The 24861-nt window shown below is 54.1% G+C and overlaps 1 protein-coding gene and 1 long non-coding RNA gene across 6 annotated transcripts in view; one reads left to right on the forward strand and one right to left on the reverse strand.

Moving 5' to 3' along the window:
* Positions 1 to 997: 997 nt before the first annotated feature.
* Positions 998 to 24861, reverse strand: part of APBA2 (amyloid beta precursor protein binding family A member 2) — a 272181-nt gene continuing 248317 nt past the window's right edge. For all 5 annotated transcript variants that reach the window (XM_045448855.1, XM_045448854.1, XM_045448853.1 and 2 more), the window contains 7 exons: positions 22355 to 22441; positions 19476 to 19661; positions 15180 to 15359; positions 13920 to 14132; positions 12229 to 12348; positions 4695 to 4835; positions 998 to 2288 (listed from right to left, as the gene is read on the reverse strand). In XM_045448855.1, coding sequence (XP_045304811.1) covers positions 2217 to 2288; positions 4695 to 4835; positions 12229 to 12348; positions 13920 to 14132; positions 15180 to 15359; positions 19476 to 19661; positions 22355 to 22441 — 999 coding nt within the window. In that variant the 3' untranslated portion in view covers positions 998 to 2216. The remainder of the gene's footprint in view (positions 2289 to 4694; positions 4836 to 12228; positions 12349 to 13919; positions 14133 to 15179; positions 15360 to 19475; positions 19662 to 22354; positions 22442 to 24861) is intronic.
* On the forward strand, positions 14055 to 14907 carry LOC123582595. Its single transcript, XR_006704475.1, has 2 exons — positions 14055 to 14156; positions 14839 to 14907. It is a non-coding gene; the product is annotated as an uncharacterized LOC123582595 (long non-coding RNA).

Here is a 24861-nt window from a genome sequence, read left to right on the forward strand (position 1 = left end):
CCATGTGTGCCTCTGAAGGATCTTGAGGAGGCAGCAGGGAGCGTGAGGCATCCGTGGCCGCCCGTGTCTCCCAATATCCTTCCAGAGAAGGGCAGGGGTGAGGGGGCAGAGGGCAGGTGACTGCACACATGTAGGTACCGCCAGTGCTGGCCCAGAGCTGCCCCTCTGTCTGTGCATGTGACATCCGAGGGTTCCAGGAGGAATGCATGCCACTGGCTCAGAGATCTCTTTCAATCTTAACTTTTTATGTGTATCATTTGGTGGGACCCCCACCCCCCGTGTCATCTGCCCACAGATTTCCTCTCCAGAGTCTGTTCCCCTGCCTTGTCTTGGACAACACAACCACATACCCCTGGCTCTCCTGAGCTGACGCCCTTTCCCTCCAGCTCCAAGGGCATGGGCCATTTCTGGCTAGATGTGAAGAGCCTCATCAGTAGCTCACAGCATGGAGAGCAGATCACTTGTCAGCAGAGAGAGGTGGGTCCTACCAGGCCAGGTTCCCCAGATCAACAGGGGAACACCCATCACCAGGCCTTCTGACCAAAGCCTATGTTGACCCCTGCCTCCCCATGCCAGGGGACAGGCCACAAAAGAGCCTAGAGGTAAGCAGACACCACTGGGATGTGTGGTCCATACACACATGGACTCACAACTCACCTCTTCTGGAGATCACTGAAATTTAAACCAAGAGAAGCAAAAGGTTTCTCTCCCTTATTAAATTAGCAGCCCGTGTCCTCCCTGGGATGGGATGGGCCGGCAGACCTGGTGACCTGTCTCTGTCACTGACCCTGTAGCCACTGCACGGCCAGCCCGGCCTGACACCTGGTGCCTGGAGCACCTACCTCTCCAACCTCACTGGAAAGGGCCCCCGGAGGCCCCGGACTGGAAGGGGATGCCGTCAGCACACGGCACCGTTGTAGAGCCGTGCTGTGAGGTGTTGAGGTTGAGGGAAGCTGGGCATCCATTTCTCAGTTGACAAACCAGCCACGCACACAGCTTTTTTATTATGACTTCAGTTTATTAGTGATATTAGCGAGTCTTCCTAAGGTCGGCTGCATGCAACACACAGGTCACTCCTTGAATACAGTAATCCTAAAGCTTTAGTTACTGCATGGTAAGGCTTCTTAAGTCACAGTGTATTCTTCAAGGCCTGGGCCAAAAAAAGAGACTTCCAGACAAAATGACGTCGGTTAACATTGACCTCGAAGGAACTGAACTAGACTACGTTTCACCGTATTTACACACGCTGTAATACTTCTCGCGGTGACGCCTGGCTCGCCCAGTGATCTGCGCTCACCGCTGGCTGCCCCTGGAATGGCCGAGATTCCCAGGGTGGTTTTGGTTTTGGGGGGTGGGGGAGGGAGCTCGTGTGTGAATGCGTGTGTGTAGACAGAGATTTTTAAATAGAGGGCAGAAGCTGTGCCCCCCATCCCTGGGAGAAGGAGCCAGTGTGTCCCGGCAGGTGGGGTCTGGGGGGGAAGGGGTGGCCTCGAGGGGAGGACAGGAGCGGCAGGCATGGCGACAGGTCATCTGAAAACCCTGGAGTCTGAAGAATGGCTTGTCAAAGTAAAAGTCAAAACCGTGAGATTATCTAAATAAATATGGAGTTTCTGTGTTGTAGCCATCATCTTTTATTTAACTCAGGAACGTCTCCCTCCTCTTTAAATACAATCACATGTTCCCAGACGTCACAAGTCACACCCCCAAGAGCCGGCCGCAGTGGCAGAATCGGCCCATTCGGGGCTGTTTGGGACTGTCAGGGTGCCCTCCCCCGAGGCACCCCGGGCCCCCAGATGGGGGGGGGGGCAGAAGGGACGGCCACTGGCCCCCCAGAGCTTGCTGTCCTCGCGGGGCCCCTCCAGGGCCGTGTCCGCAAGCGCCCACGTCCACTCTCCACAGCTTCAGGGAGGAAAGACACACTCCACACCACACAGAGCTACAAACACCCTTGTCCGTCGCAGTGAGGAAACGGGTCAGAATGCGGCAAAACACTTGACTGTTCTACACAGATTGGTTCCTGTGACTCTCCTCGGATGAAAAGATACCCCTTTTTGTCCAAAAAAAAAAACAAAAAAAAAAAACAGTGGGTCGTGAGGGCACACCCTTCAGAGAAGCCAGTGTCCTTGGGTGGGCTGTGGGGTCAGGGGTCAAGTCCTGGGTCCAGCCTTCCAGCTCCTCTGAACCCAGGTGGACTGGGCAGCGCAGGCTGGGTGGGCCTAGATGTACAACGGGGTCTCCTGGCCCGTGAGGAGCCTGAACATGGCCGCAGGCATGGTCTTCATGTGGATCTGTCAATGAGAGACAGGGGCTGAACAGACTCTCCCTGCTCCCAGCTCTCCCCTCCCCTTGAAGGCCTCTCTCCTCCCCCTGATGCAATCAAGTGAGAACAAACACTCCAGCAACTGGCTGGCTGCAGAAACCCCCTGAGGGTTTTCTGTGCAAAGTACCAGCTTTCAGAGTGCAGGCAAAATGACATCGTCAATGAAGGTTTAGAAAGCATTTCCTGACACTGTATACTCTTACTGGACCTCCCCATCCGGGTCTTCAGAGGGTTTCACACAAGCTCAAGTGCTAGTTTTTTCTGCAGCTCAAGCTGACAGCAGAGGGGCAAAAAATCAGATTTTTAATTGTGACTATGATTTGCCCACTCAGCTGGAGGCAGGCTGGGGGGTTCCCAGGCCTCTGAAGCCCTTCCCATGCAGCCAGGGAAAAGTGAGGGTTCCGGGGTCTGAGAATATATGGAGGGCCAGGGACCTCGGGCCCCTCCATCCTTTGGGGTTCAGTTAGCAAATGAGCCTTTGGGGGCCTGGCCTCCCTCCCTGGATCCAAGGGGGTCCGGGGGGCACAAGCAAGGCACAAGATGGCCCCCCAGGGAGACTGCCCTTGTGGGGCACATCCCCCCAAATCCTGTGAGGGCACTGGGAAGAAGAATGAGACCAGTGGATGCACAGAAAAGGTGGTTTCTGCTCCAGCAGGGCCAGCCCAGGGCTGTGCCAGGCTCAGGCCTTGGGGCTCTGGGAGGTGTGGCTGGCACGGGTGCCACTGGCTTCACCCTCCTGGGTGCCCAGCAAGAGGTGACCTAGGGCAGGGGGGGACGGCGCATGGTGTGGCCTTCCTGGGGGCCACCCTTCCTCAAGCAACCAGGTCTCAGGCCCTTGGGTGACCAACCCAAAGAAGCCAGTTGTGCAGATGGCTTTTACAATGTCACCTGCCCCCTGCCTGTCCCTGCCCCCAGGATATGTTTGATCAATTTAGATTTTAGTGCACCCACCACCCCCAGCATGGCTTTTTCCACCAGAAGAATATTCTGTGTAATTCCTCAATCTGAAACCCACCCCAAACCTCAAGTCTTGTTATCGAGGAACTAATTTTCCAAATGTGCTCAGGGATGGTGGAAAACACAGGCCGATACTTCAGTCTCCTAGCCACACCCTTGGCCGCTTTTGTGCCTCTTTGAGTATCAATTCATCTCAGGTCTGAAGAGCTGAAAACATGTCTCCTTCACTCCACTGGCTTCTTCATAGGTGTTGAGGCTGATCGCCCCAGTGGGGTGGCCATTTCAAACATCAGATTTTCCTTCCTGGGAAGCCCTTTGTAAAAAAGGACACTAATGGTGCCAACCTGGCCCCCTCGCCCTTTTGAGAGCCAGCCATCAGCCACCATCAATCTATGGGAAAATAGGATTCCTCCCCCAGCCTGGTAGTTTCACAAAAAACAGAGTAGACCTCAGGAATTGTGGTCAGAAACCCCCTCAGAAACAGCATCCACCCAGGGACTAAGCTTTACCCCCAGTGGCTACCAAAATGGAAGCCACACTCTTACCCACATGGCCACAGAGCCTGAGAGGCCCAACAGCCCTCAGAATTAAATGCAAACTCCCACCCAGCACGGGCCCCTTTGCAACAGACCCCTCTTCTGACCCACCAGACACACTCGTGCTGGGTGAGGCCTCCTTCCATTTCACATACTCTGAGCACCTTACTTCTCACCCCAAATTACCCTGTTCACCTGTGAACTCCTTGAGGAAAACTGTGCCCCTCTCCTCCTACCCCCGTCCACCTCAGGCTGGCATTGCTCCGATGCCAGAAAGAAGTAGAAGAGGAGGAAGGTTAAAGCCAGAGAAGCAGGAAAGGGTGCATCAGCCACGGCTGGCCTGCTCTGTGGATGGGAAGATGGCAGGAAGCAGGCGGAGCAGTGACCCCACTTCCGGGGTGGCCAGAGCCTCGTGCCCTGGAATGGCAGGGGTCCTGCAGAAGGAAGAGCTCCCAGACTGAGCATGCACATCCAGTTCTAGAAAAGGCGTCAGCCACCTTTGCCCTCCTGTTGGCTGCACAAACAGAGCCAGAGTGAACAGCCAAATGCAGCCGTTCAGCCTCGTCACAGGTACTCCCTGGGTGAGAGGCCCAGCCCAGCAGCTCAGTGGGTGCCCAGGGCTCCCTAGAAAGGGGGTGGGTCACACAGGTCAAGGTGGAAGCACATGACTAGCACAGACACGCTCCAAGATTCCAGCAAGGATGGCTCTCCTAAGAAGGCAGGTATTCCTGGGCGGGAGGGGGTGGGCGGGGGGAACCAGTGGCTTTCCTGAGCACCTCACATACCCCACTCGGGGCACAGATGTCAGTCATGGAAATGTAGGGCCCAGATGGCCTTGGACTCAGGTTCTGACTCCAGCAAAGTGACAGGCATGGCCTTACCTCTCCAACTGAGTTAGAAAGAGCCTGGACTATCTTCTCATGGGCTGTGGCCACCACACTCTGCCCGTTGATCTCAATGATGCGGTGGCCGACTCGGACGCCTCCTCGCTCTGCGATGCCCCCTCTCATGAGGCTGCAGATCTAAGCAGACACGCATCAGGTCAGCATGCAAGTCCTCACCATGCCCACAAGGAGCTCACTGCTGTCCCCAAACACGGAAGCAGGGAAATTAATCACATAGAAAGAGAAACCCACAGGACAACTGCTTATGTATGCAATCTGCTGACTCACCAATGGGCACATTTATGATTTGGAATAGGCTAAAAACAATAAAGTCAACAGCTTGGCCTGTGGGAGACCCTTGCAGGCCCTCAGATTCCCTACAGTGACTCTGCCCCCTCAGCCATCCCAGAGCCTCTGTTCCTGGGTCAGGGGAGTGTAGAGTACTGGTAGTGTGTGCAGTTGAAGCACATCCTACAAGATTCTCCACCAGCCACACTCTGCTCCTCTTTGAACTGAAGAAATCACTGTTCCCACCTCAAGAGGAGGTGATGAATTCACGAGCCAACAAACAGAAAGAGCTGGGGGAAATGATGAGGGCCCTAAGTTTTGTGAAATCCACCCACTTGGGGATTCACTAAAGATGGTGGCATCAGAAAGGCGGACGCCCGCCCAGACAACACAGAGAGGGCAGCAGGTCCCAGATGGGAGCTGCTGGCTCAGGGAGAGGAGGGGGGCCAGCTGCACCCTGATGGCTCCACAGGAGCAGTGCCCAAGTCCTGGAGATGCGGAGGCAGGCGGGGGCAGAGAGGACTCCAGATGCCTCTCTACCACACTTTCCAAGGACCCAACGCAGGGGTCCAACAGCAGGGACCCTGGAGCTGAGGCTTCCTGAGAGTCTGCTGGCCATTGGAGGTCTCTCCTGCCTGCCCCACCCTGGCACCTGACCACAGGCACTGCGGCTGGCACTGCCTAGACCCCGGCTGCCCCTTCCTCAGCATTATCTCAGAAGCCCTGGAAGGCTGCACCCCACCACCCGTGCTGGAGAATGAGCCAGGCAGCAGAGGCCTAGGCTGCCAGGACCCTGTCCCCAGAGTGCCCAGGGGCCACCCATGTCATCTAAAGGCCTCATGGAATTCACGGTGGCCCTTTATCCTCACGGTCTGCTTTCCTTAATCAGGAAACACTACCAAAACAGCTTTCATCTCATTGAAGATTTTGTGACATTTTTGGGCATCTTTAGACTTGAAAAGGCAGGGAACCCCAACCCAGAGTCAGGAAGGGTCATTCTGGTCAGCACCCTAAGAGGTCAAGGGCCAACCTGCCAGCAGGAGGCATAACCACAGGTGGTGGAAGATGCAGGGGGACAGCCAAGCCCTTCTTCCTGACTCACTGTTCTTTTCATTCCATAGCAAGGCTCTACATGACCCAAGACTCTCCTCCATGCCTTGTGGTACACACCCACTGCCCTCATCCCAAGGACCCCTGCCTTTGTTAGGCCAACTCCTCATCCAATCCCTTGCCAGTCCTGCTCATTCAGCTGAGGCCTCTGATTTCCAAGGTTGCTGGGGGGATGACCATCCCCTTAAACAGGACAGCTCTCCCCCACTTGCCTGCCTCCCCTTCCCTCCCTTAGGACCTGGCATGGCAACTTTTTAAGGCCACCATAGGCTTACAAGGCCACTGACCACAGGCTGGCCCTGGCACCACATGCAGGATTCCCATCTGTCATTTGTTTTGTGGATCCTGTCTTGTCACTAATGCCACAGGCCTTTCTAAACCAACTTAAAAAGTGGGTCCCTCCCAACCTTCAGGGTCCCTGTCTTTCTGGTAGAGGACATATATACAGACTGATGTCACAGTCCCAGGCCACCACTGCCCAGGCAACTGGACTCCTGCCCAGAGCTGGTCACAGTACTGGAACCTAAGCACTCGGTATAGTCCAAGCTCAACCAGGGGGTAGGCAGAAGGAGAGAAGCAGGGTGAGCCGTGGCCACCCATTTTGCAGAAACGGGGAGCTCCTTGCCTGCCTGACTGCCCAAATTCTCCATACAAGAATTAAGGAGTAACTTCTATTCTTTTCCTCCCCCCTCCCAAATGATTTAAGGGCATTTTGTCCCCACTGTAACTGTTTCTCTGAAGATCCTGAAGAAGGTGCTTCGGGGTGACCTGGTTCACTTCCCAGCCTTACCAAGAAGAACCCAGTTTGCTCCCGGCCACAGCAGGGAAGGAGACACACCAGAGAAGGTGCAATCTTCAATCCCTGGTGGCAGCTTCCTCCATAGTCACGAAGATTCAGGACAGAAGGTGAAGAGGGAGGAGAAAACAGCTCTGCACCCTCAGAGGGAGTTGCCGGGAGGATGGATCCCCACCCTGGCAGGTGACCCCGGCTGGAATCTGGGGGTCAGGCAGATGGAGAGGACAGAAGGGGAGCAGGAAGTGTTGAGGAGAAGGCCGTGTGCACACACAAGCACACACATGCACACACACACACACACTGGTCCCAGCCTTCCCAAACGAGGTGCCCACAGGAACCAGGGTGTGGGGCATTCCAACTTCACGGGGTGCACTTCCGTGGGGGAGAAGGCTGGTGTCTCCCAGCGGGAGACATCTTGATTTCTTGAATGGTGGTGTGGAAAGAGAGAGGAAGGATCCGTTTAGAAACAGTGCTAAGTGGGTCATCCGTGGCCTGTCTGCAAACTAATGCACTGTACTCTGGGTGTAATGAAGCTGAAAATGGAAAAAGCACTTGTGCAAGACTAACTCAGATGTCAGCAAACTTTTCCAGAGGATTCAGGGGAACTTGGCTGCGTGGCACACCACTGTCAGCGGGCACAATGGTCCCTGCAGTCCTAGTCAGAGGAGAGACTGGCTGGCCCACCACCGAAGCCCTAATCAAGGCTTCAGGAGCACTTACATTGGTTACTAATGCCCTGGGCCCTAGATACAAACTTATTGGCCCCTGCACTGCTCGTAAATGGTGTCAAATCCATGCACACGCTCCCCCTGACACCCTCCCACTGCATACAAGCATCTGAAGGTGGGCAGTGGGAGTGTGGGTCTGCTCTTCCCAACAGCTGGCCTCAGGCCCAATCCCTGCTCTGCTCCAGCTGGGAGTGTGGAGGGCAAGTTACTTCACCTCCCTGTCCCTTAGTCCTCTGTGAAATGGTGACAGAAAATGCCATTCCCTAACTGGACCAGCCTTGCAGACACCAGCTCCACAGGGATGCCCTGTGGTTGTGGCTCCATTTCCTGGTTCCTAGAACTGACAGACAGATGGACTGACACCCCAGACAGATGGATCAGGGGGCCTCCGAGTACTGGCAACAATGAAACTAGACAGACTGGAAAAATGGAAGTCCTGCACACCCATGTTTAGAGCAGCATGAGTCACTACAGTCAAAAGGTGGAGGCAACCCAAACCCATCAATGTCCATTGATGGATGAGTGGAAGACCACATGGGGTCTATTCCTACAATGGAGTATCATTCAGTCCTAAAAAGGAATGAAATTCTGACACATGCTACGAGGTGGATGAACCCTGAGGACATTATGCTGGGGGTCAAATAGGCCAGTTGCAAAAGGGCAAGTGCTGTCTGATCCCACTTATTTCCATAAAGCACCTGGAGTAGTCAAGTTCACAGAAGCAGAAGATAAAATGGTGGCTGCCAGAAGCCAGGGGCGCGGGGGTGGGGCGCAGGAATGAGAAGTCAGTGTTTGGTGGGTGCAGAGTTCCACTTTTGCATGATGAAGAGTTCTTGAGATTGGCTGCCCAACAGTGTGAATGTACTGAGCACTTGAAAATGGGTAAGATTATAATCGAGGGGCTCCTGGGGGGCTCAGTTGCTTAAGTGTCCAACTCTTGATTTCAGCTCACGTCATGATGGGATCGAACCCCTCTAGGCTCTGCGCTAACAGGGCAGAGTGTGCTTGGGATTCTCTCCCTCCCTCTCTCTTTCTCTCTCAAAATAAATAAACAGTGTTTTAAAAGGTGATAATCAGTTTTATCACAATTAAAACAAAAAACGGATGTCCTAGGAGACAGCTGGGGCTAAAGAAAAGGGGGTGAGAGAGGCCGATTCTACAACATAATGTAGCTTCTTAGCCACATGGGGCCTCTCGTTCTGGAAGAAAGACAGGGTCACTAAGCTCCAGGAGGAGGCCAGAGCCCAGGATAGCACGTCCCCCAAACACACGTGTGCACACATGTACAAGCACACACATATGCACATACACATATGTGCACATTCACACTGACAGCCATGCAGAGGACCCCTCCCTCTCACCTCTCATGGGACAGCACCGAGATTTACTGAAACGCCCCAGTGCTGGGGCATCCTTCAGCTAACTGCTTACCCTGACATTAACCACTGCCACCTGGTGCAGGAAGTACTTCTGTAGTGATCAAGGCAGGAAACCACAATGGGTCTGCGCAGGAGCTGACTGATGCCGGTCCCAAGCCAGGCATCCTGCCACCATCCACCCAGCTGTGGTCAGGTGCTGTGGAGGCTGAGGGCCTCCCTGGTCACAGCTGGCCTGCTTGGAGGACACCGGCTGCCTTGTGGCTGCCCCAGGCCAGCTGGAGCCAGGTCTCCTGGTGGGGCTTAGTGAGGGGAGAAGGGCACATCTGAGAGCCTCACTGGCCCTGGGGACAGGAGGCTGGTGGTCATGAGAGAGGCGCCACCCAGGGGAGAGCTCCAGCACTGCAAGGCAGCAGGACACTACATGGAGGGAAAAGTTACCAGGCCAGGCCCCTGTGGGGAGGCTGGGTGAAGCCACTCCAACCTGAGCATGCTGTGAGGGGTAAAGGATAGTTCTCCTGTCCTCAGAGGAGGCCGTTGGTCAGGAATAGCCAGCACCCTCAGGCCTCCAGAATGTTCTCCCAAACACTCTCCTCCCACAAGGCCCCTGCTGAGCGATGGAGCCTGTGGCACTCATCAGCCCCCACAGATGACTGACGTGGCTGAGCCGTGGCTGTGGTGGCAGCTGCCTGGTAGATGGGCCTCACACCTCCCAAACCTTCCAAGAAGCCCCCCTGCTCTCCTCACTGCCCTCAGCCTCCCAGCCACTTATGTGGAGCTGGCATGGCCAACCCCACCTGCAGAGACCCCCCTTCATCCCTCCTCAGTCACCTGCCTTCTTCCCAGCTACTCCTCTCCCCTGTCTCTGAGAAAGAAGGCTCATGCTTCACCTCAAACCCCCGTATCTGTCCTCACCACTACTTCCCCAAGGACGTGTCCCTTTACTTTCCTGCTTGCCTTAATTCACCACTGACCAAATGCAAACAAGAGGCCCTCCCCTTCCAACCCCCTATCCCCAGCCTCCTCCACTATGGTCCCAGATGGCCTCACTAGCTGTGTGACCAGGGCAAGTTACTAAACCTCTCTGTGAGGCAGCCACCTCCTCACCAATACCCATGCTCCTCCTCGGGCTGTTGTGATTTTTTAAATGTTTATTTATTTTTGAGAGAGAGAGAGAGAGAGAGAGAGAGAGCACAAGGAGGAGAGGGGCAGAGAGAGAGGGAGACACAGAATCCAAAGCAGGCTCCAGACTCCGAGCTGTCAGCACAGAGGCTGATGCGGGGCTCAAACCCATGAACTGTGAGATCACAACCTGAGCTGAAGTCGGAGGCTCAACCAACTGAGCCACCCAGGTGCCCCAGGCTGTTGATTAAACAAGCTGAAGAAAGGAAAAGTGTTTGTGGGGAGGAGGGGCATCAGGCTTGTTCTGGGCTCATAGTCCCCAAGAACGGGCAGCTCCCTCAGCCACCAGACAGGAACCCAGAAGGGAGGCTCCTCAGGAGAATGGTACTCAGGTAGGCCCTAGAAGGCCACTCTCAGCCCCTCCCTGAGCACAGAGCCCATGCCACCCACATAATGTTCACAGCAGCCACAGGCAGAGACCCCAGTCAACTTTTTGCAGAGGCTCTGGGGTAGCCATTTGTGCCCAGGGCACCTATGTATGCAGGGTGTTGGCAGGGAAGGGCCAGGCCAGACCACCAACTGGCCTGCTTCTGGGGCAGACACACTGTCCTGGACAGAAGTCTCAAAGGGGATGCAGATATGGGCACCTATGCCTGGGTGCAAGTGCCAAGGGGCCCTTCTCTGCAGAAAAAATGTCTCAGTGTGCTTTATAGGTTTTCTTAGTTACTTTCACAACCACATTTTGAGGAAAGCCCAGAGAAGTTAAGTGACTCACCCGGGGCCACACAGCTAGGAAGGTGCAGCCAACATTGGCCAGATGGCCCCACACCCTTCCCTTCTTTGTCATAGGCACTGTTGGCCACCTTCCCAGCCTGCCCTGTGTTTTGTGGTGTGAGTGACTGAGTTCTGTCTGGCCGGGGAGGGTGGTCAGAAATGGCAAGGTCCACACCCATGTCCCTGTCTTCCTGCAGGTGCCAAGCAGACGCACAGCAGCTAGTGGGGGCCACCGAAACCCAGGTGAGGGAAAGCCTGGGCCCCTGAGTGGCTCTGTCGAACGAAGACCCCTCCCACAGTGGACTATGTGCTGAATGAGAAATTGGCTCTTAGTGTGTCGAGATTTGGGGACTCTTTGTTATAGTGGCAAGTGTGTGCTAACATGGAAGGGACAGAAATGGGCCTTACGCCCAACCCCTGTAACTCTCCCCAGCCCTGTGCACCTCTCCACATTTCTGCACCAGACAGCAACAGGGAAAACTGTGACTCATTTACAGTTGCCTTTCTAGAATGTTCTCCCATGGTGTTTCCTCTGTGACCACGGGTGGGCACACACATCCTCCCCACCACCTGACACTGCTACCACCTACTGCACAATCTCTTCCTCAGGTCTTTAATACCAGGGCTGCCTTAAGCAATCTGGAAATGACTGGCCTCCCCTCTTCTATCCTCCATCTGCAGCCATGTCTTTGCCCACCAGGACCTTTGCAGGAAGAATATCCAAGGAAATGGATTCACACCAGCCAAACGCAGGTTGAACAAAAGGCGGGAACTCTGAATCCAGAGCTTTGGCCTAAGGAACACGCAATGTTTGGGCAGACCAACACTCACTCAAGCCCAGAATCACCTCCTCCTGGAAACCCTCCTGCTTCCTCAGTGCCTGACATGGTGCAGACACCTCACAAATGGCTCTGGGTGGGTGAATGAATGAGCAAACGATTGAATATCTGTTTGTTGAACACAGGGAGTCAGATGTTGCCATTGGCTGTATGTGTCCAGACTGCACTGGGGAAAAAACTCCTGCCTCTCCTCCAAAGCAGGTGTTTGCCGAGAATGGCCATGACAGCGACAAGGATGCTTCACGTAGGGCTTGAGGACCCATTCCTAGGCCACACGCCAGCCCTCCCTCCCGGCTCAGGCCTGCCCTGGGAGCTGCTGAAAACTCCTGCCCTGTGTGGCCTGGCTGCTGGCCACTGTGCCCACCAGCCGGGGCCCATCCCATCAGATGGGAGCAGTCCCAGGGACAGAATGGGTAGAGAGCAGCCACCCCCCAACCCCCTGAATCTGGGCCCACATGTGCACAACGGAGGTGGCCAAGGTGGAGAGGGCAGACTCACGATCCCGTTCTGCACACTGAAGCCCAGCTGGTACTTGAGGTCAGGCCGCTTGATGAGGACCGTGGTGACCGGCGGACAGCTGACGATGTTGAGTTTCACCTGCGTCTGGTTCTTTAGACCCTGCAGAGCGGGGAAGGGGTCATGAGGGAGCCTTAGATGCCACCTACCAGCACACTCTCACAGGCCTAGACCGAGGAGGAGTCGGCTGGCAGGGGGGTGGCCCCTGGATCCGGTGGGTCAGTCACCTCTCAGCCTCTACGTCCCTCTGTGCTACCTGTACACAGGGCCACTGGCTTTCCCACGTGGCAATGGGTGCTGTGGCCCACCGTGTTCTGCTGTGCCCTCTGACCCATGTGAAGACAAGCTGCTCCTGGAGCCGGAGGCTAGGCCCTGAGAACCACTGAACACAACCGAAGAGACAGCACCAGGGTCACCCTCCGAGGATCGCGGGAGGGGCCCTCCCCACACTGCATGCAGAGGAGCATTTTCTGTCTGGAAGGACCATGGGGAAGCCTTCCTCCAGACAAAACTGCTGATGGGTCAGGAAGTGACAAGCTCAGTGAAAATCTGTAAGCCGGGGGATCTAGCATCCACACAGAGACTGGGCCAGCTGCAGCCAAGGGTGACCTCAGGCCCCAGAGAGGATGCACCCCAGGCCCCTATTGTGAGGTTAAATGCGGGGGTGAGGTGAGGATGGGGGGGGCAGGCCTCAATGTGGCTGCAGTTTTAGCTTGTTCCTCTGGCCAGTCATGAGCCTTGGATGCTGCTCAGAGCTGCCTGGATATAGTGGGCACCCTGCTCCCTGCACAGCCCCATCAGAGCCTGGGTGACCAGGTACCCCAGGAACTGCAGCCCTCAGAGAGAAGCTCCAGGCAGACAAAACCTCTGGTACTGCAGACTGAAGCCTTTCCTGTGTCTATCATCTGTCTTCCTAGGTGGTCACTCATCAGGCACATGCTCTGCTGGGCTGGCTTTGAGAGCCGGCTCATGGGATGCTCGGGCCTTGAGAATGCCCTTTATCTCCCAGGTTGACAAGGGAGGGCAGAGGGGTGTCCTCCAGCACCAAGAGCATAGCAGATGAGGAGGGAACAAGCCACAGGGGCTGGGGGCAGACCACAAACAGAAGGCCACAGGATGGCCCCCAAGCAGGCAGAACCATCTGGAGACCCTGGACAGAGCAAAGGCAATGCTGTGCCAGACCTCCTGGTCTCTCTGTTCTTTCTGTCCTGGGGCTCTTGGAGACCTGGTTTAGGTGTGAAGACCCCCCCCTCAGTCCCTGCAGGGGCCAGCAGCTCAGCATCTTCACGGGTCAGACCCATCTTCACGGGTCAGACGGTAGGAGCAGCCTCCCGGCTCTCACACCCATGCAGGGTGACCATCCCTCTCAGTATGCCCCGGAAACGGGACTCTTGGAGTTAACCTGAGAAAGTCCCATGCAAACCAGGTCACCTTGCATCTGTGGGTCCTTGGCCCTTGCCGGGGGTCCGTGTCCCTCAGAACTGGCATAAGTGAAACCAAACATCCCCTTTTCACCCCCAAGGGCAGCCCAGGTCCTTCTCTGATTTCAGTGATATGGTGTAGTCTTGGGGTCAACATCACTGGGTGGGTCTGTCTGCACCTGTCTCCTCATGTGTCAAGGGGGGATTACAATGCAGTGAGAATAAAACAAGGCAGGGGCCCTGTGTGCGCACCTTGATGATGCCCTGGCAGGTGGCGAGGGGCAGCCCCACCAGACTGGTGCCGTTGATGGACATGATCTGGTCCCCGATGCTCAGCTTCCCTGAGCGGGCAGCTGGGCCGCCATTCATCATGTTCGCCAGGATCACTGTAGGCAGGATGGAGCCCCAGCCTGACTCCACCACCACCACGCCCAGGATCTCCCCCTTGTGCTTCTCCAGCTGCAGCTGCAAGGAAATCAGCAGTGAGAGGTGCCCGTGATGGGGGCCGGGGACCTGCCCGCCTACCCTCCAGCCTCACCCAGCTCTGGCTCCCAAGCCCTCCTGGGGTGCCCCCAACAATCCTGGAAACCAGGAGCAGACTCCCTCCCGCCCATGCCCAGCATGGACTCCCCCAGGCCCAAGCATGGCTCCAGTGTCCTGCCTCCCATTCTCCTCACCTCCCACATACCCATGGAGGAGGCAAGAAGAATGTTCTCAGACTCCAGGCCTCATATCTGCCCTGGCTTTTGCTCTTGTCTAGAAAAGTCCTACGTCCCATCCATCCCAAGGGTCACTTTCTCAGAAAGCTGCCCGTCATGCATTCCGCAAGAAGCCAGGATCATTCATTCATTCAATCATTCAATAAGCAGTCTGATTATTCATTCATTCACTCATTCAACAAGCAGCCAGGGTCATTTATTCATTCAACAAACAGTAAGGGTCATTCATCCACTCATTTGCAAGCAGTCAGGGTATGGGTCATCCCCAGGGTATTTGCTCTTGTGTCTTAGGATAACTTTCTAAGGCCCTCCCCCTGCCCCCCCCTCCGCCCCTGCCCCCCAACAGCACACACAGGAACCTGCTGAGGCCTCCACTCCTGGCAGCTTTGAAACTCCCCTGGGCAAAGCACCCAAGTTCCCTGTTTTAAAGATGCTTCTCATATGCTTTTCAGAAACACCTCCTGGGTGCTGAGCTCCAGTAGATGATAATAGCAGCATTAAAAGGCACATTTTCAAGGTCATTAAGACTGATTGTAATCAGCTCCTTTGTTACAACAACACCTCATTTCACACACAAGCACTCAGCTCTGAAGGCAGAAGCAAGCATTCTGGGCAACACTTCATTCTGCAGTGAGGACAGAGATTTGAGGAGCCCTTTTAGGGCTCCAGTCCTCTGGCAGTGAGCTGGTGTGGGGCAGTGCCGGCTGGCCCCAGCTCTTCAGGGACCCAACATGGGTGGCAGAGGCCAGTGCAGCGTGGTGCCCGGGGCCTGCCAAGGGTGCATGCGGCTCACCTCCTTGCGGTTCTCTGAGTTTGAGAAGTGGATGAGATCATCGTTGTACATCTCCTGGGTATTGATGATGTCGCTGTACTCTTTCTGGCTCAGGTCTTCTGGGTTGATGCCGTTAGCCCGCAGGAACTCCTGGTAGGCCACGCTAAAGGCCTGGCCAATGGACTGTGCGATCAGCTGGGCCTGTGGGCAGGGAGAAGCCCACTGGAGACACCAGCACAGGCTCCATGCTGCCTGGAGCAGAGTGGCCGCGGCAGGGCTGGGGGCAGAGTGTACACAGAAGCCTACAAAGGACCCCTGTCCGGGCTTAAAGGAACAAGTGGGGGGTGGCGTCCGAGCGTCCCCGTGGGTAAGGCATCCGACTCTCAGTTTCAGCTCAAGTCATAATCTTGCTCTTCTGGAGTTAGAGCCCCGCATTGAGCTGTGTTGACAGTGTGAAGCCTGCTTGGGACTCTCTCTCTCAGCTCCTCCCTTGCTTTTTCTCTCAGAATAAATAAATAAACAACAACAACAAAAAGAGGGGTGCCTCGTGGCTCAGTTGGTTTGGCTCAGGTCATGATCTCATGGTTCGAGGATTTAAGCCCTGCGCTGGGCTCTGTGCTGACAGGTCAGAGCCTGGAGCCTGCTTCAGATTCTGTGTCTCACCCTCTCTCTCTGCCCTTCCCCGACTTGCACTCTGTCTCTCTCGCAAAACTAAACATTAAAAAGAATTTTTTTAAATTGTAGGCTCTCTTCTGGTGATAGCTGTCTTCCCACTAACGCCCCCTGGTCAGCTGACTATCTGCCATCAGGGACCAATCCTGACTGCTCCCACCTGAGCTGTTAAAGTCCCAGACCATCCAGAACAAAGCACAATTTCAAAAAGTCTGAGAAAATTATGAATTGTTTGCTAAATATCATATTTTTGTTGCTTCCATTGGTGACTGTCCTATATTTTCTTTCCACCCCTCTTATTTCCAAAATAGACCAGAGGTGTGTTCTTTAGGGAGTGTCACAGAGACTGTCAGTTGTCTCCCCAACATTTATGTCTCCTCAACAACTGAACCCAATGGCAACTGGGGAGGCAGGTGTGTGTTCAGCTGTTCTGGTGGGGGGTGTGGCTGTTCCAGGCTGAGGTCGATAAGAAGCACCAGACCTAGGGACACCAGCACAGACCCCACAGAGAAAATCACTTCTTTCCACTTCAGAGAACCACTTGTGTGGACATTACTGAATCTCTGACACTGCAGAGCCCTGGACATTGAAAAGTCATTGTCAGGCATTCCCTGTCACCAGCCAGTGTGCAGATGGGGGACAGGTGGGTGGCAAGAGCTAAACCCCGAGCTCCCAGAAGGATGCCAAGCACACTAACAGCTGTGTGGCCCTGGAGAGCAACAGGGCTCCCAGCGGCTTGGCCCACCACAGGGCCTCCTCCCCCCAGCCCTGGAGTGAGGGGACCCCAGTGCTGGTCTACCCCCTGCCACCACCTGCCTCCCCAACAGCCATCAAGGGGGCCTTCTGCATGGATGCCCTCAGCAAACCTCAGGACTGGGAAACAAAGGATTTTACCTAAATGCCTAAATCCCTTCCTCCTTCTACACACTGCATGATTTAAGTGCCACAAATGACTATGTCTCTGTAACGAAGTGGGCTGGTCTAGGTAATAATGGCAGAGCGTGGAAGGCTTTCCTGAAATAGGTGCAGATTCTAGATTGAACTGCCCTCCTACACTGGGCCCTCAACAGTTTACAGGAAGGACAAGCCAGTGTTCACTGGAGTAAGCCCTGCCCACTCCCAAGATCAGTATTTTGGTATTTTGGCAGTGCTGTTTGGGTGGACCAGGCAGAGATGCTGTGTCCTGGGGACCACTAAGTGACACCCCAGCCTGGACATGCGTGGATCGGAGGGTGGGGAGCCCAGGAGAGGCACATCCGAGAACAGCAGAGCAGCAGCCAAGGCCAGAGGGTAGAAGGTGAGGGTAGGGGGGACAGGGAGCCTGGGAACTGTCCTGCCCCCCCTGGGGTCTCAGGACTTGCTGCTGGTTGCCCTGAGGCCTCCAGGTCTGTCCCCAGCTGACTGAGGTCCTGACAGGGTGGGAGTCTGAGAGCAACACTCCCTTCACAGCTGCACTTATAGTCTGGCAGGGCTGCCCAGTGCCCTGGGATCCACCTAGGGTTCTTCCTGGGTGCCCCAGCCCAACCCATAGGAGCTCCTAGGGACAGTGGGTTCCCTGGGGTGCCATCCAGGAGCCCTTGGCATCTCCCCGCCAGCTGCTGGTGGCAGTCTCCTATTTCCCCATCCACCCTGTGTCCTGGTGTCTCTCTCCCAGCTGGACTGGGGGACATGCTTGGAGCCCTTCAGACAAGGGGCTCACCTGCCCCCCAGTTCACAGCCTGGGCCTGTGGGTGCTCAATGCTATGAGGCCAGGAGTCCCACCCAGGAAGGTGGGGAGTGCAGGGGGCCTCAGCCAGGGGCTGGCATTGGCAGGGTGGTGCCCAGAGGTGACCGACCTCCTGCAGGAGGTGAGGAAGGGAAAAGGGAGCTGCCATACCCCCAGCACTCCTTTGTGTGGCTCATCTACACTGGCCTCAGCCCAGGAGCAACTGTTTCTAGAGGGAAACTGAGGCTCAGAAAGAGCCCTGGTATCCTTACTACCACTCCTGTTTTCTGCAGGTGTCCCACACCACTGTCACCAGACCCTCAGAGATCCCTTACTCATCCCCAGCAGCCCCCCTGGACGGAGCCACCATCCAGGTCATATGCTCTGGGCAGCTGCTCAGCGTCCCTGGACACACCCCAGGGGGTGGGTCCTTCCCCTCCCTCCTTCAAGGACCACTTGGGAATCCTATTCATGCCCACCTTTATTGGCCCTCAGCCTTCTCTCCTTGCACTGAAAACACTGGGCCACAGCAGCACCCCCCGACAGCAGTATCCCTTCTCTACCCCTTAGCCCACAGCCATCCACAGGGGTGGCCACCTCCCCTTTGTGCCTGCTCCTCATGACTTCTGTGGCAGCAGACCATTCACCCTCCACTGCTGGCCTGTTCCTTGTCTTACCCTTCCTTTCACTCATAGCCCTTCCCAAGGGCCCATCTTCACCAACCACCCCCCCAAGTCTCTATGACATCCTCAAGCCCTGAGTCACACAGAAGTGCCCAATTAGGTGTCCACGGATACCTGTATTGTGGCGAAAAGAATATGTGTGTGCACCAGTGGGTGTGTTTAAATTTCTTCTCCAATCAGTATGCCATTACTGCAAAGCACTTCTAGCTGTCTTCAACTTCTTAATAAAGATGGCTGCCTCCATCCCTACAGTCTCCAAATGTAAAAACTGGGGGGGGCGTTCCCCTCTGCTTCAGGTTTCTGACCTGCAAGTCCATATGTGAACAAGAATGATCCTTGCCAAGTGTCCACGGAGAAGAGATTGCTTTTTAAAAATTCTACTTTGGGGGTGCCTGGGTGGTTCCGTTGGTTAAGCGTCTGACTTCGGCTCAGATTATGATCTCACAGTTCACAAGTTCAAGTCCCGCATCGGGTTCTGTGCTGACCGCTCAGAGCCTGGAACCTACTTCGGATTCTGTGTGTATGTCTCTCTCTGCCCCTCCCCCACTCAAGCCCCCCCCCCCGCCCCCCATCTCTCATAAATAAACATTAAAAAAAAGTTAAAAAAAAACAAAAATTCTACTTTGGCAACAGCCACAACAAGATCTTCCCGCCAGGGGGCAGCAGAGAGACCCGGGCCCATTCTCTCCTGTTCTCACCTCCTGGCCCTGGGCTCCCTTCTCCCATCCCTATTATCCAATTCCAGGCTCAGAAAGATGCTCTCATCCCATTGAAGGAAAGAGTGAAAGGGTTCATGGTCTCCTAGCGAGCCTGCAGTATTTAAGCTTCAGAATTATTTTTCAACTTATCATGATGTGAAGTGGTCACGAGTGAAAGCAGAGCTACTCCCCAGACGCGGATGCTGCCTTCCTTGTGTGCAAGCCCCACATGTGAAAATGTGCATCTTAACAACAGAAAAAAGTCAAGGAGTATTCTCTTTTAGGAGGATAAGGTTTTGTTAAAGGATATCTTCAGATAGCTAGCCACCAATCCCCCCGCCCCCAGCCTATTTAACTATGGTTCAATTTATAAACAGCCCTGAAGTGAAGTAGAACTGTGTTCACCATCTCTGCAAACTCTGAGTGTTAGAAAATACATCAATGACAGTGCATGGGATTTCTACCTGAGACTTGGCTTCCAAAGAGCCTGGGATGCCGGAGCCCTGGTGAAGTCTGGGCTGTTGGGAGAGGGGTGCGGCACGCCTGTGCGGTTACTTACATCCTCAGACTCGAACACGTGGCAAATCATCTTGTACTGCTTCTTCCCCTCCTGGGCCCCGGGGGTGGTCTCAATGCAGTCCTGAGAGGCCGACCGGGGCATGCGGCGCCTGGCCATCAGCACCACGATGTTCCCAATGTCTGCGATATAGGAGATGGTGCGCAAGGCATGGTCCATCATGGTTTCCTGTCAGGAGAGAGAGGAAGGGGTCCATGTCAGGAAACGTCAGGGAGAACAAGCCATTAAAAAACACTCAAATGAAACATCTGGGTGGCTCAGTCGGTTAAGTGTCCAACTTTGGCTCAGGTCATGATCTCGCAGTTTGTGAGTTTGAGCCCCGCGTCAGGCTCTGTGCTGACAACTTGGAGCCTGAAGCCTGCTTCGGATACTGTCCCTCTCTCTGCCCCTCCCTGACTCATGCTCTGTCTCTCTCTCTCTCACTCTCAAAAATGAATAAATGTTAATAATAATAATAATAAATAAAAATAAAAATAAAAAACACTCAGGTTCAGAACTTCTCAAACTTGACACTGATGATGTTTGGGGTGGGTCATTCATTGTGAAGGGCTGTCCCATACACTGTAGGATGTTCAGCAGCATCCCTGGCCTCTACCCACTAGATGCCAGTAGCATCTCCCCCTTCCTAAGCTGTGACAACCAAAGATATTTCCAGCCTTTGCCAAGTATCCCCTGGTTGAGAATACACTGCTCCAGTGAACACAGAATTTCAGGTGAGCGATTCACAGTCAAGGTGAATCTGCCTTCACCTTCAGCCTACAGCACTCTTCCACTGCTTCTTGGAGGCACGATGTTGGGGTGGAGCTCATGGTCCCTGCTGGAGGGAGAGCAGGGAGGCTGCCGGCAGTGAAGCCTGTCCCCACCTGCTCACAGGTAGTCTGTGGCTCTGGAGAAGGGTTCCTTCCCTGGAAGACATGTGTTTCTCCCTAGCAGATAAGGAAGGCTCCAAGGCCAACATTTTCCACAGATAAGTTCTTCCCAGAGAGCCCAGGCCCCGGTCAGGGGACACTGAGGCAGCTCCCCTGACTGATGGATGGGTCTCAGTAGCCATTCAATTCCCTGGGCTCCTGGCAGGTCCATTACTCTTGATGGCTTTTGTTGTCTGACAGGACTCTCCACTGAGCGTCTTGCTCGTGACCCCTGCCTAACAGGCTGCACAGGAAGGCTCGGAGAAACTAATCAGTTGTTCTTTTATGCATTTGTGCTTTTTGCACAAAAGAAAACTGGGTGCTTCGGCAGCCTCTGAAGCCCCTTTTCTTCCTCACGAATCCATTTTACAGCAGGTATTGCCCCACGTCTGTCTTCTGGGAGCTGAGCTGTTTTCTGGCCAAGGCTAGGTTTAAAACCACAAGGGCCACTTTTCAGAAAGGGGGACTGGAGAGGGGACAGTGGTGGTGGCTCCTCAGCATTTCCTGATTTCTGCCCGCATGTCCAGGGTAGAGCCATTGTCCTCCCAGACGGAGGGGCACCTAGGAACTCACAGCCTTCTAAAACACATGTATTGTCTAGCTCTGCTCGCTGCAAGGGCCCAGGAGCAACGACGCGCCCACAATGCTGAGCACGGCCAGCACGCAGGTCTTTGTTGCTGTATGTCATTCCCCACACTAAAAAGAACTGTGTGTGGCTCCCTGAAGAAATGGCTGATTCCAGGTCTGGCGCAGGGCAAGTGTAAGGGGAGCTCAGAATACCTCACTGTCTCAGAAAGCAACGACATGAGCAAAGACTAGAGGGAAGATGTTAAAACCACACAGGACCCAGTTTAAAGGTCTCTGGCCGGCTGAATTTGGGATCACTGGAGCACCAAAAAGAATAAGGAAGTTAACAGAGGTAACACAAGTTAAAAAATAAACATCAGTCCACAGTGAAGAGAGAGAGAAAGAAACAAAAGGTCTTCTGCACAGATAGAGAGAGGTCTGATAATACAAGTGGAGAGCGTGACATGATTAGAAAATCACCATTTTGCACTTCCAATGTTCGAACCAACACAAGCAAGATGATCACTGGATGCTAAAACCTTTAGGCGAAAAAGGGTGTGAGGGAACGGGGTACCCACACATCCAGTGACACCACACAGATTACTCGCTGATGACAAAGAAGCAAAGGGGTCATTACCCCGGCATCTGGCCGTCCTCAAAAAGGCCCAGTAATGGAGATCTGGCCCCAGAGTGAATGGGGCCTCCCTCTCAGCAAACCTCAAGCACACAGCATTGCCTGAGGCCTTCCCGACCCCTCCCTCCATCTACCCCTTGCCCTTGGCCTCCTTCCCTCTTTCTCCTTCTCAGCTCATAGGCGTTTATATCCTGCATGGCTCACTTCCTCCTCATGGATCTGTCTTTTCCACCAACAGCAGTGTAAAGCACAGGAAAAATGAGAAGACGCTGGCCACAACACATGGTTTACAGGTAGAAAATCTTAAGACAGCGCCCCCCGCCCCCGACTCTGGCTCCCTGATGGAGGACCACCCATTCAGAGGGCAGAGGGCTGCCACAGGATTTCCACCCTCCAGCTCCATTCCCCGGACCCGGCATACGGAGGTTTCAGGAAGGCCATTCTAGAATCCTGACGGTCAGCACACACAGCTTCCGAATCCCGCTTTCCTTCCCCTTCATTTTGTCTATTTAATTCAGCTGCAGCCAGCACACCTACATCCCCGGCGTCTTTATCTTCCCGGCCTGATGCTCCTCGGTCCCCTGCAGCTTACTCTAGAATCCACAACCCATTCAAGACCCAAGGTCCGGAGGAGCAATGGTCCTTGGGGACAGCCATTCAGCTCATCCCAGAGGGAAAGTTCTCCTGCGATTAGAGGTGGGACGTTAGGGGTTTAATGACAGGATTTTAAACAATGGTCTTTAAAACCTTACCTGTGTGTCCGCATTTAACACCTTGATCCTCTGGGTGGAGATGAAGAGATCCACTTCGGTCAGAGTCTGGGCATCCCCCTCCGAATTCTAAGAAAGGACAGTGGATACTGTTACAAATTTAAAAAAAAAGAAAGAAAGAAAGAAAAAAGAAACAACTAACTTGAACAAAAGCCTGACAATTTTACTAATGACCCTGAGCGCCCCTAGAGGGAAATGCTGCCCCAGCTTGGAGCAGCCATGGGAAATCTAAATTGCACACCGCCTTCCAGCGCAATCTGTAGCGAAGTGAGTTCTAAAGGCAGTTTGCACAGGGCGTGAAGGAGGAGGGAGGAGACAGCTTCCGGAAGCCTGAGCATGGAGGGGGGCTGGACGCCTGGGGTCTTATGTCCCAGCATCCAAAGCGCAGCCCTTCCACTCCCTAAAAAGTAGGCCTGCCTGCCGACCCTTATCAAGCCCGGTGAAGGTACAGGGTCTCTGTACTCAGGCTACATGCGTTTCCTGGATTTGAGATTCCAAATATCCCCAGGAAATGGGGAAGAAATTTTCAAAGAAGTTGGATTAGATTGTCAGCATCTTCTTCTGATTTAAATAATCCTAGTCATGTCAATCGCCCCAGCAGGCTTAATGCTGGTCTTCCAAAAACCCTAAGGGAACTAAGACTCCAGCCGGACTCAGTGCTGCCCTCCCAGCAACATCAGAGAAACCAGAAGAATCTGTCACACAAATGCCCCTGCTTTGTCAGCTCCTGGAATACCTTCATCATATGGTCAATTCTTATGTGTACATGGAATGTTCTAGAAGCTGAGTGCACTATTTATTTAGGGTCTGCCCTCAACCAAGATAGCTTGTCATTGGGTTTTACATCCATGGGAATCCTAACTGCTGCTGCACAGTGGCAATGAAATACAAATTCTTCCGGTGTACCCACTGAGGTAAGTAATTCTTTGTGATCACTAGGAGCCCACAGTGGCATATCTTCCACTTCAAATGAGCAGAAAGTGTGATTTAATTCCTCACTAAAAAATCTGAAATCAGAAACCCCCTGCTGACGATTCCTCAAGAATTCAGAGTCACAGAGGGGCCCTGTATAATATTGATAAATTCGTATTTTAGCTCTGTTTTCAAGGGAAGCAGTCTTTGGGGCTTTCAGCCCACCACGAAATGACACTGCTTTTAACTGATTTTAAAGAGAACACAGTTCTGGGGCGCCTGGGTGGCTCAGTCGGTTGGGCGTCCAACTTCAGCTCAGGTCATGATCTCACAGTATGTGGGTTCGAGCCCCACGTCGGGCTCTGTGCTGACAGCTCGGGGCCTGGGGCCTGCTTTGGATTCTGTGTCTCCCTCTCTCTCTCTCTGCCCCTCCCCTGCTCATGCTTGGTCTCTCTCTGTCTCAAAAATAAATAAAAACATTAAAAAAATAATAATAAAAAAAAACACAGTTCAAAATAATCCAGGTGAAAATACTTTGCAGGAATGTAGAAGAACTACTTTTTCTCTGATTTGAAAAACCGGGTTATATCCTACATCCACATGCTTCTAAACATTATAGTGTGGGGCTGTTCCTCAAAATCTTTTTGCTAAAAAAAAAAAAAAAAAAAAACAAACAAACAGGTTGGGCCAGAAGCAAAAAAAAAAAAAAAAAAAAAGTTTGCAGGAAGTTTGAGCGCTATGATGTACTTGATCAGAGAACAGGGACACACACATAGAGCTGAATGAGCTCAGACGGGATCGGGGGGGGGGGGGGGTGAATGGATTAAGCCAAAACTTGATCACTAATGGTGAACAGCAAAGCTCGCCCCATTGTACTCTCTGCTGGAAGAAAGGGGGAGTGCACCGTGCATCCAACAGAGAGCCAGCAATCAGGTGGGCATGTCTGTGGATAGGGGCACCATGACCCCACAGTCAGCAGCACGTCAGCTGTGTGGGGATGCTGCTTACTCCTGGTCCTGGGCTCCTATCAGCACTTGCCTGGCTAGATGTGAGCACACCAGAAAAGGAGCCCTCAGCCACGATCCTGAACATCCCCTTGCCCGAAGGGAAGAACAACTCTCCATGGATATAATCAGGTGAGCCAGCCGCAGAGGCTCTTCTGAGCTGGGTCTGCCTGCTCCCACCCATTCGGGCTCTCTGGACTACAGATCTGAGGACCAGGCACAACAGAGCCCTGTTCCAGCTGCCTGGTATTTGGGCACAGGGGTGTAGGGGTGCACTGGGCAACTGCAGGCAAGGGACACCTCCTCCTTGGTGGGGCGGGAGAGCACACCCCAATTACAGGTCTGCAAAGCCAACCCATCTGCACCGCCTGGAGGCTCCCAGCAGAAAGCCGGCTTGGGCAGAGGGAGATGGCTGAGTTCCTTCCTCTCCTACAGATCAGGGAATCCAAGGAAACACTGAGGGACAAAGAGCAAATGTCACGGGGAGAGAAGTCTCACCGCAGGAGGAAGGGAGCCACCAGACAGGCTCCTCTGGCCACACAGACAGAAAACAGGTGTTCTAGGTGAGGGTGG

The sequence above is a fragment of the Leopardus geoffroyi genome, chromosome B3 (genome assembly GCF_018350155.1).
Source record: "Leopardus geoffroyi isolate Oge1 chromosome B3, O.geoffroyi_Oge1_pat1.0, whole genome shotgun sequence".
Taxonomy (NCBI): domain Eukaryota; kingdom Metazoa; phylum Chordata; class Mammalia; order Carnivora; family Felidae; genus Leopardus; species Leopardus geoffroyi.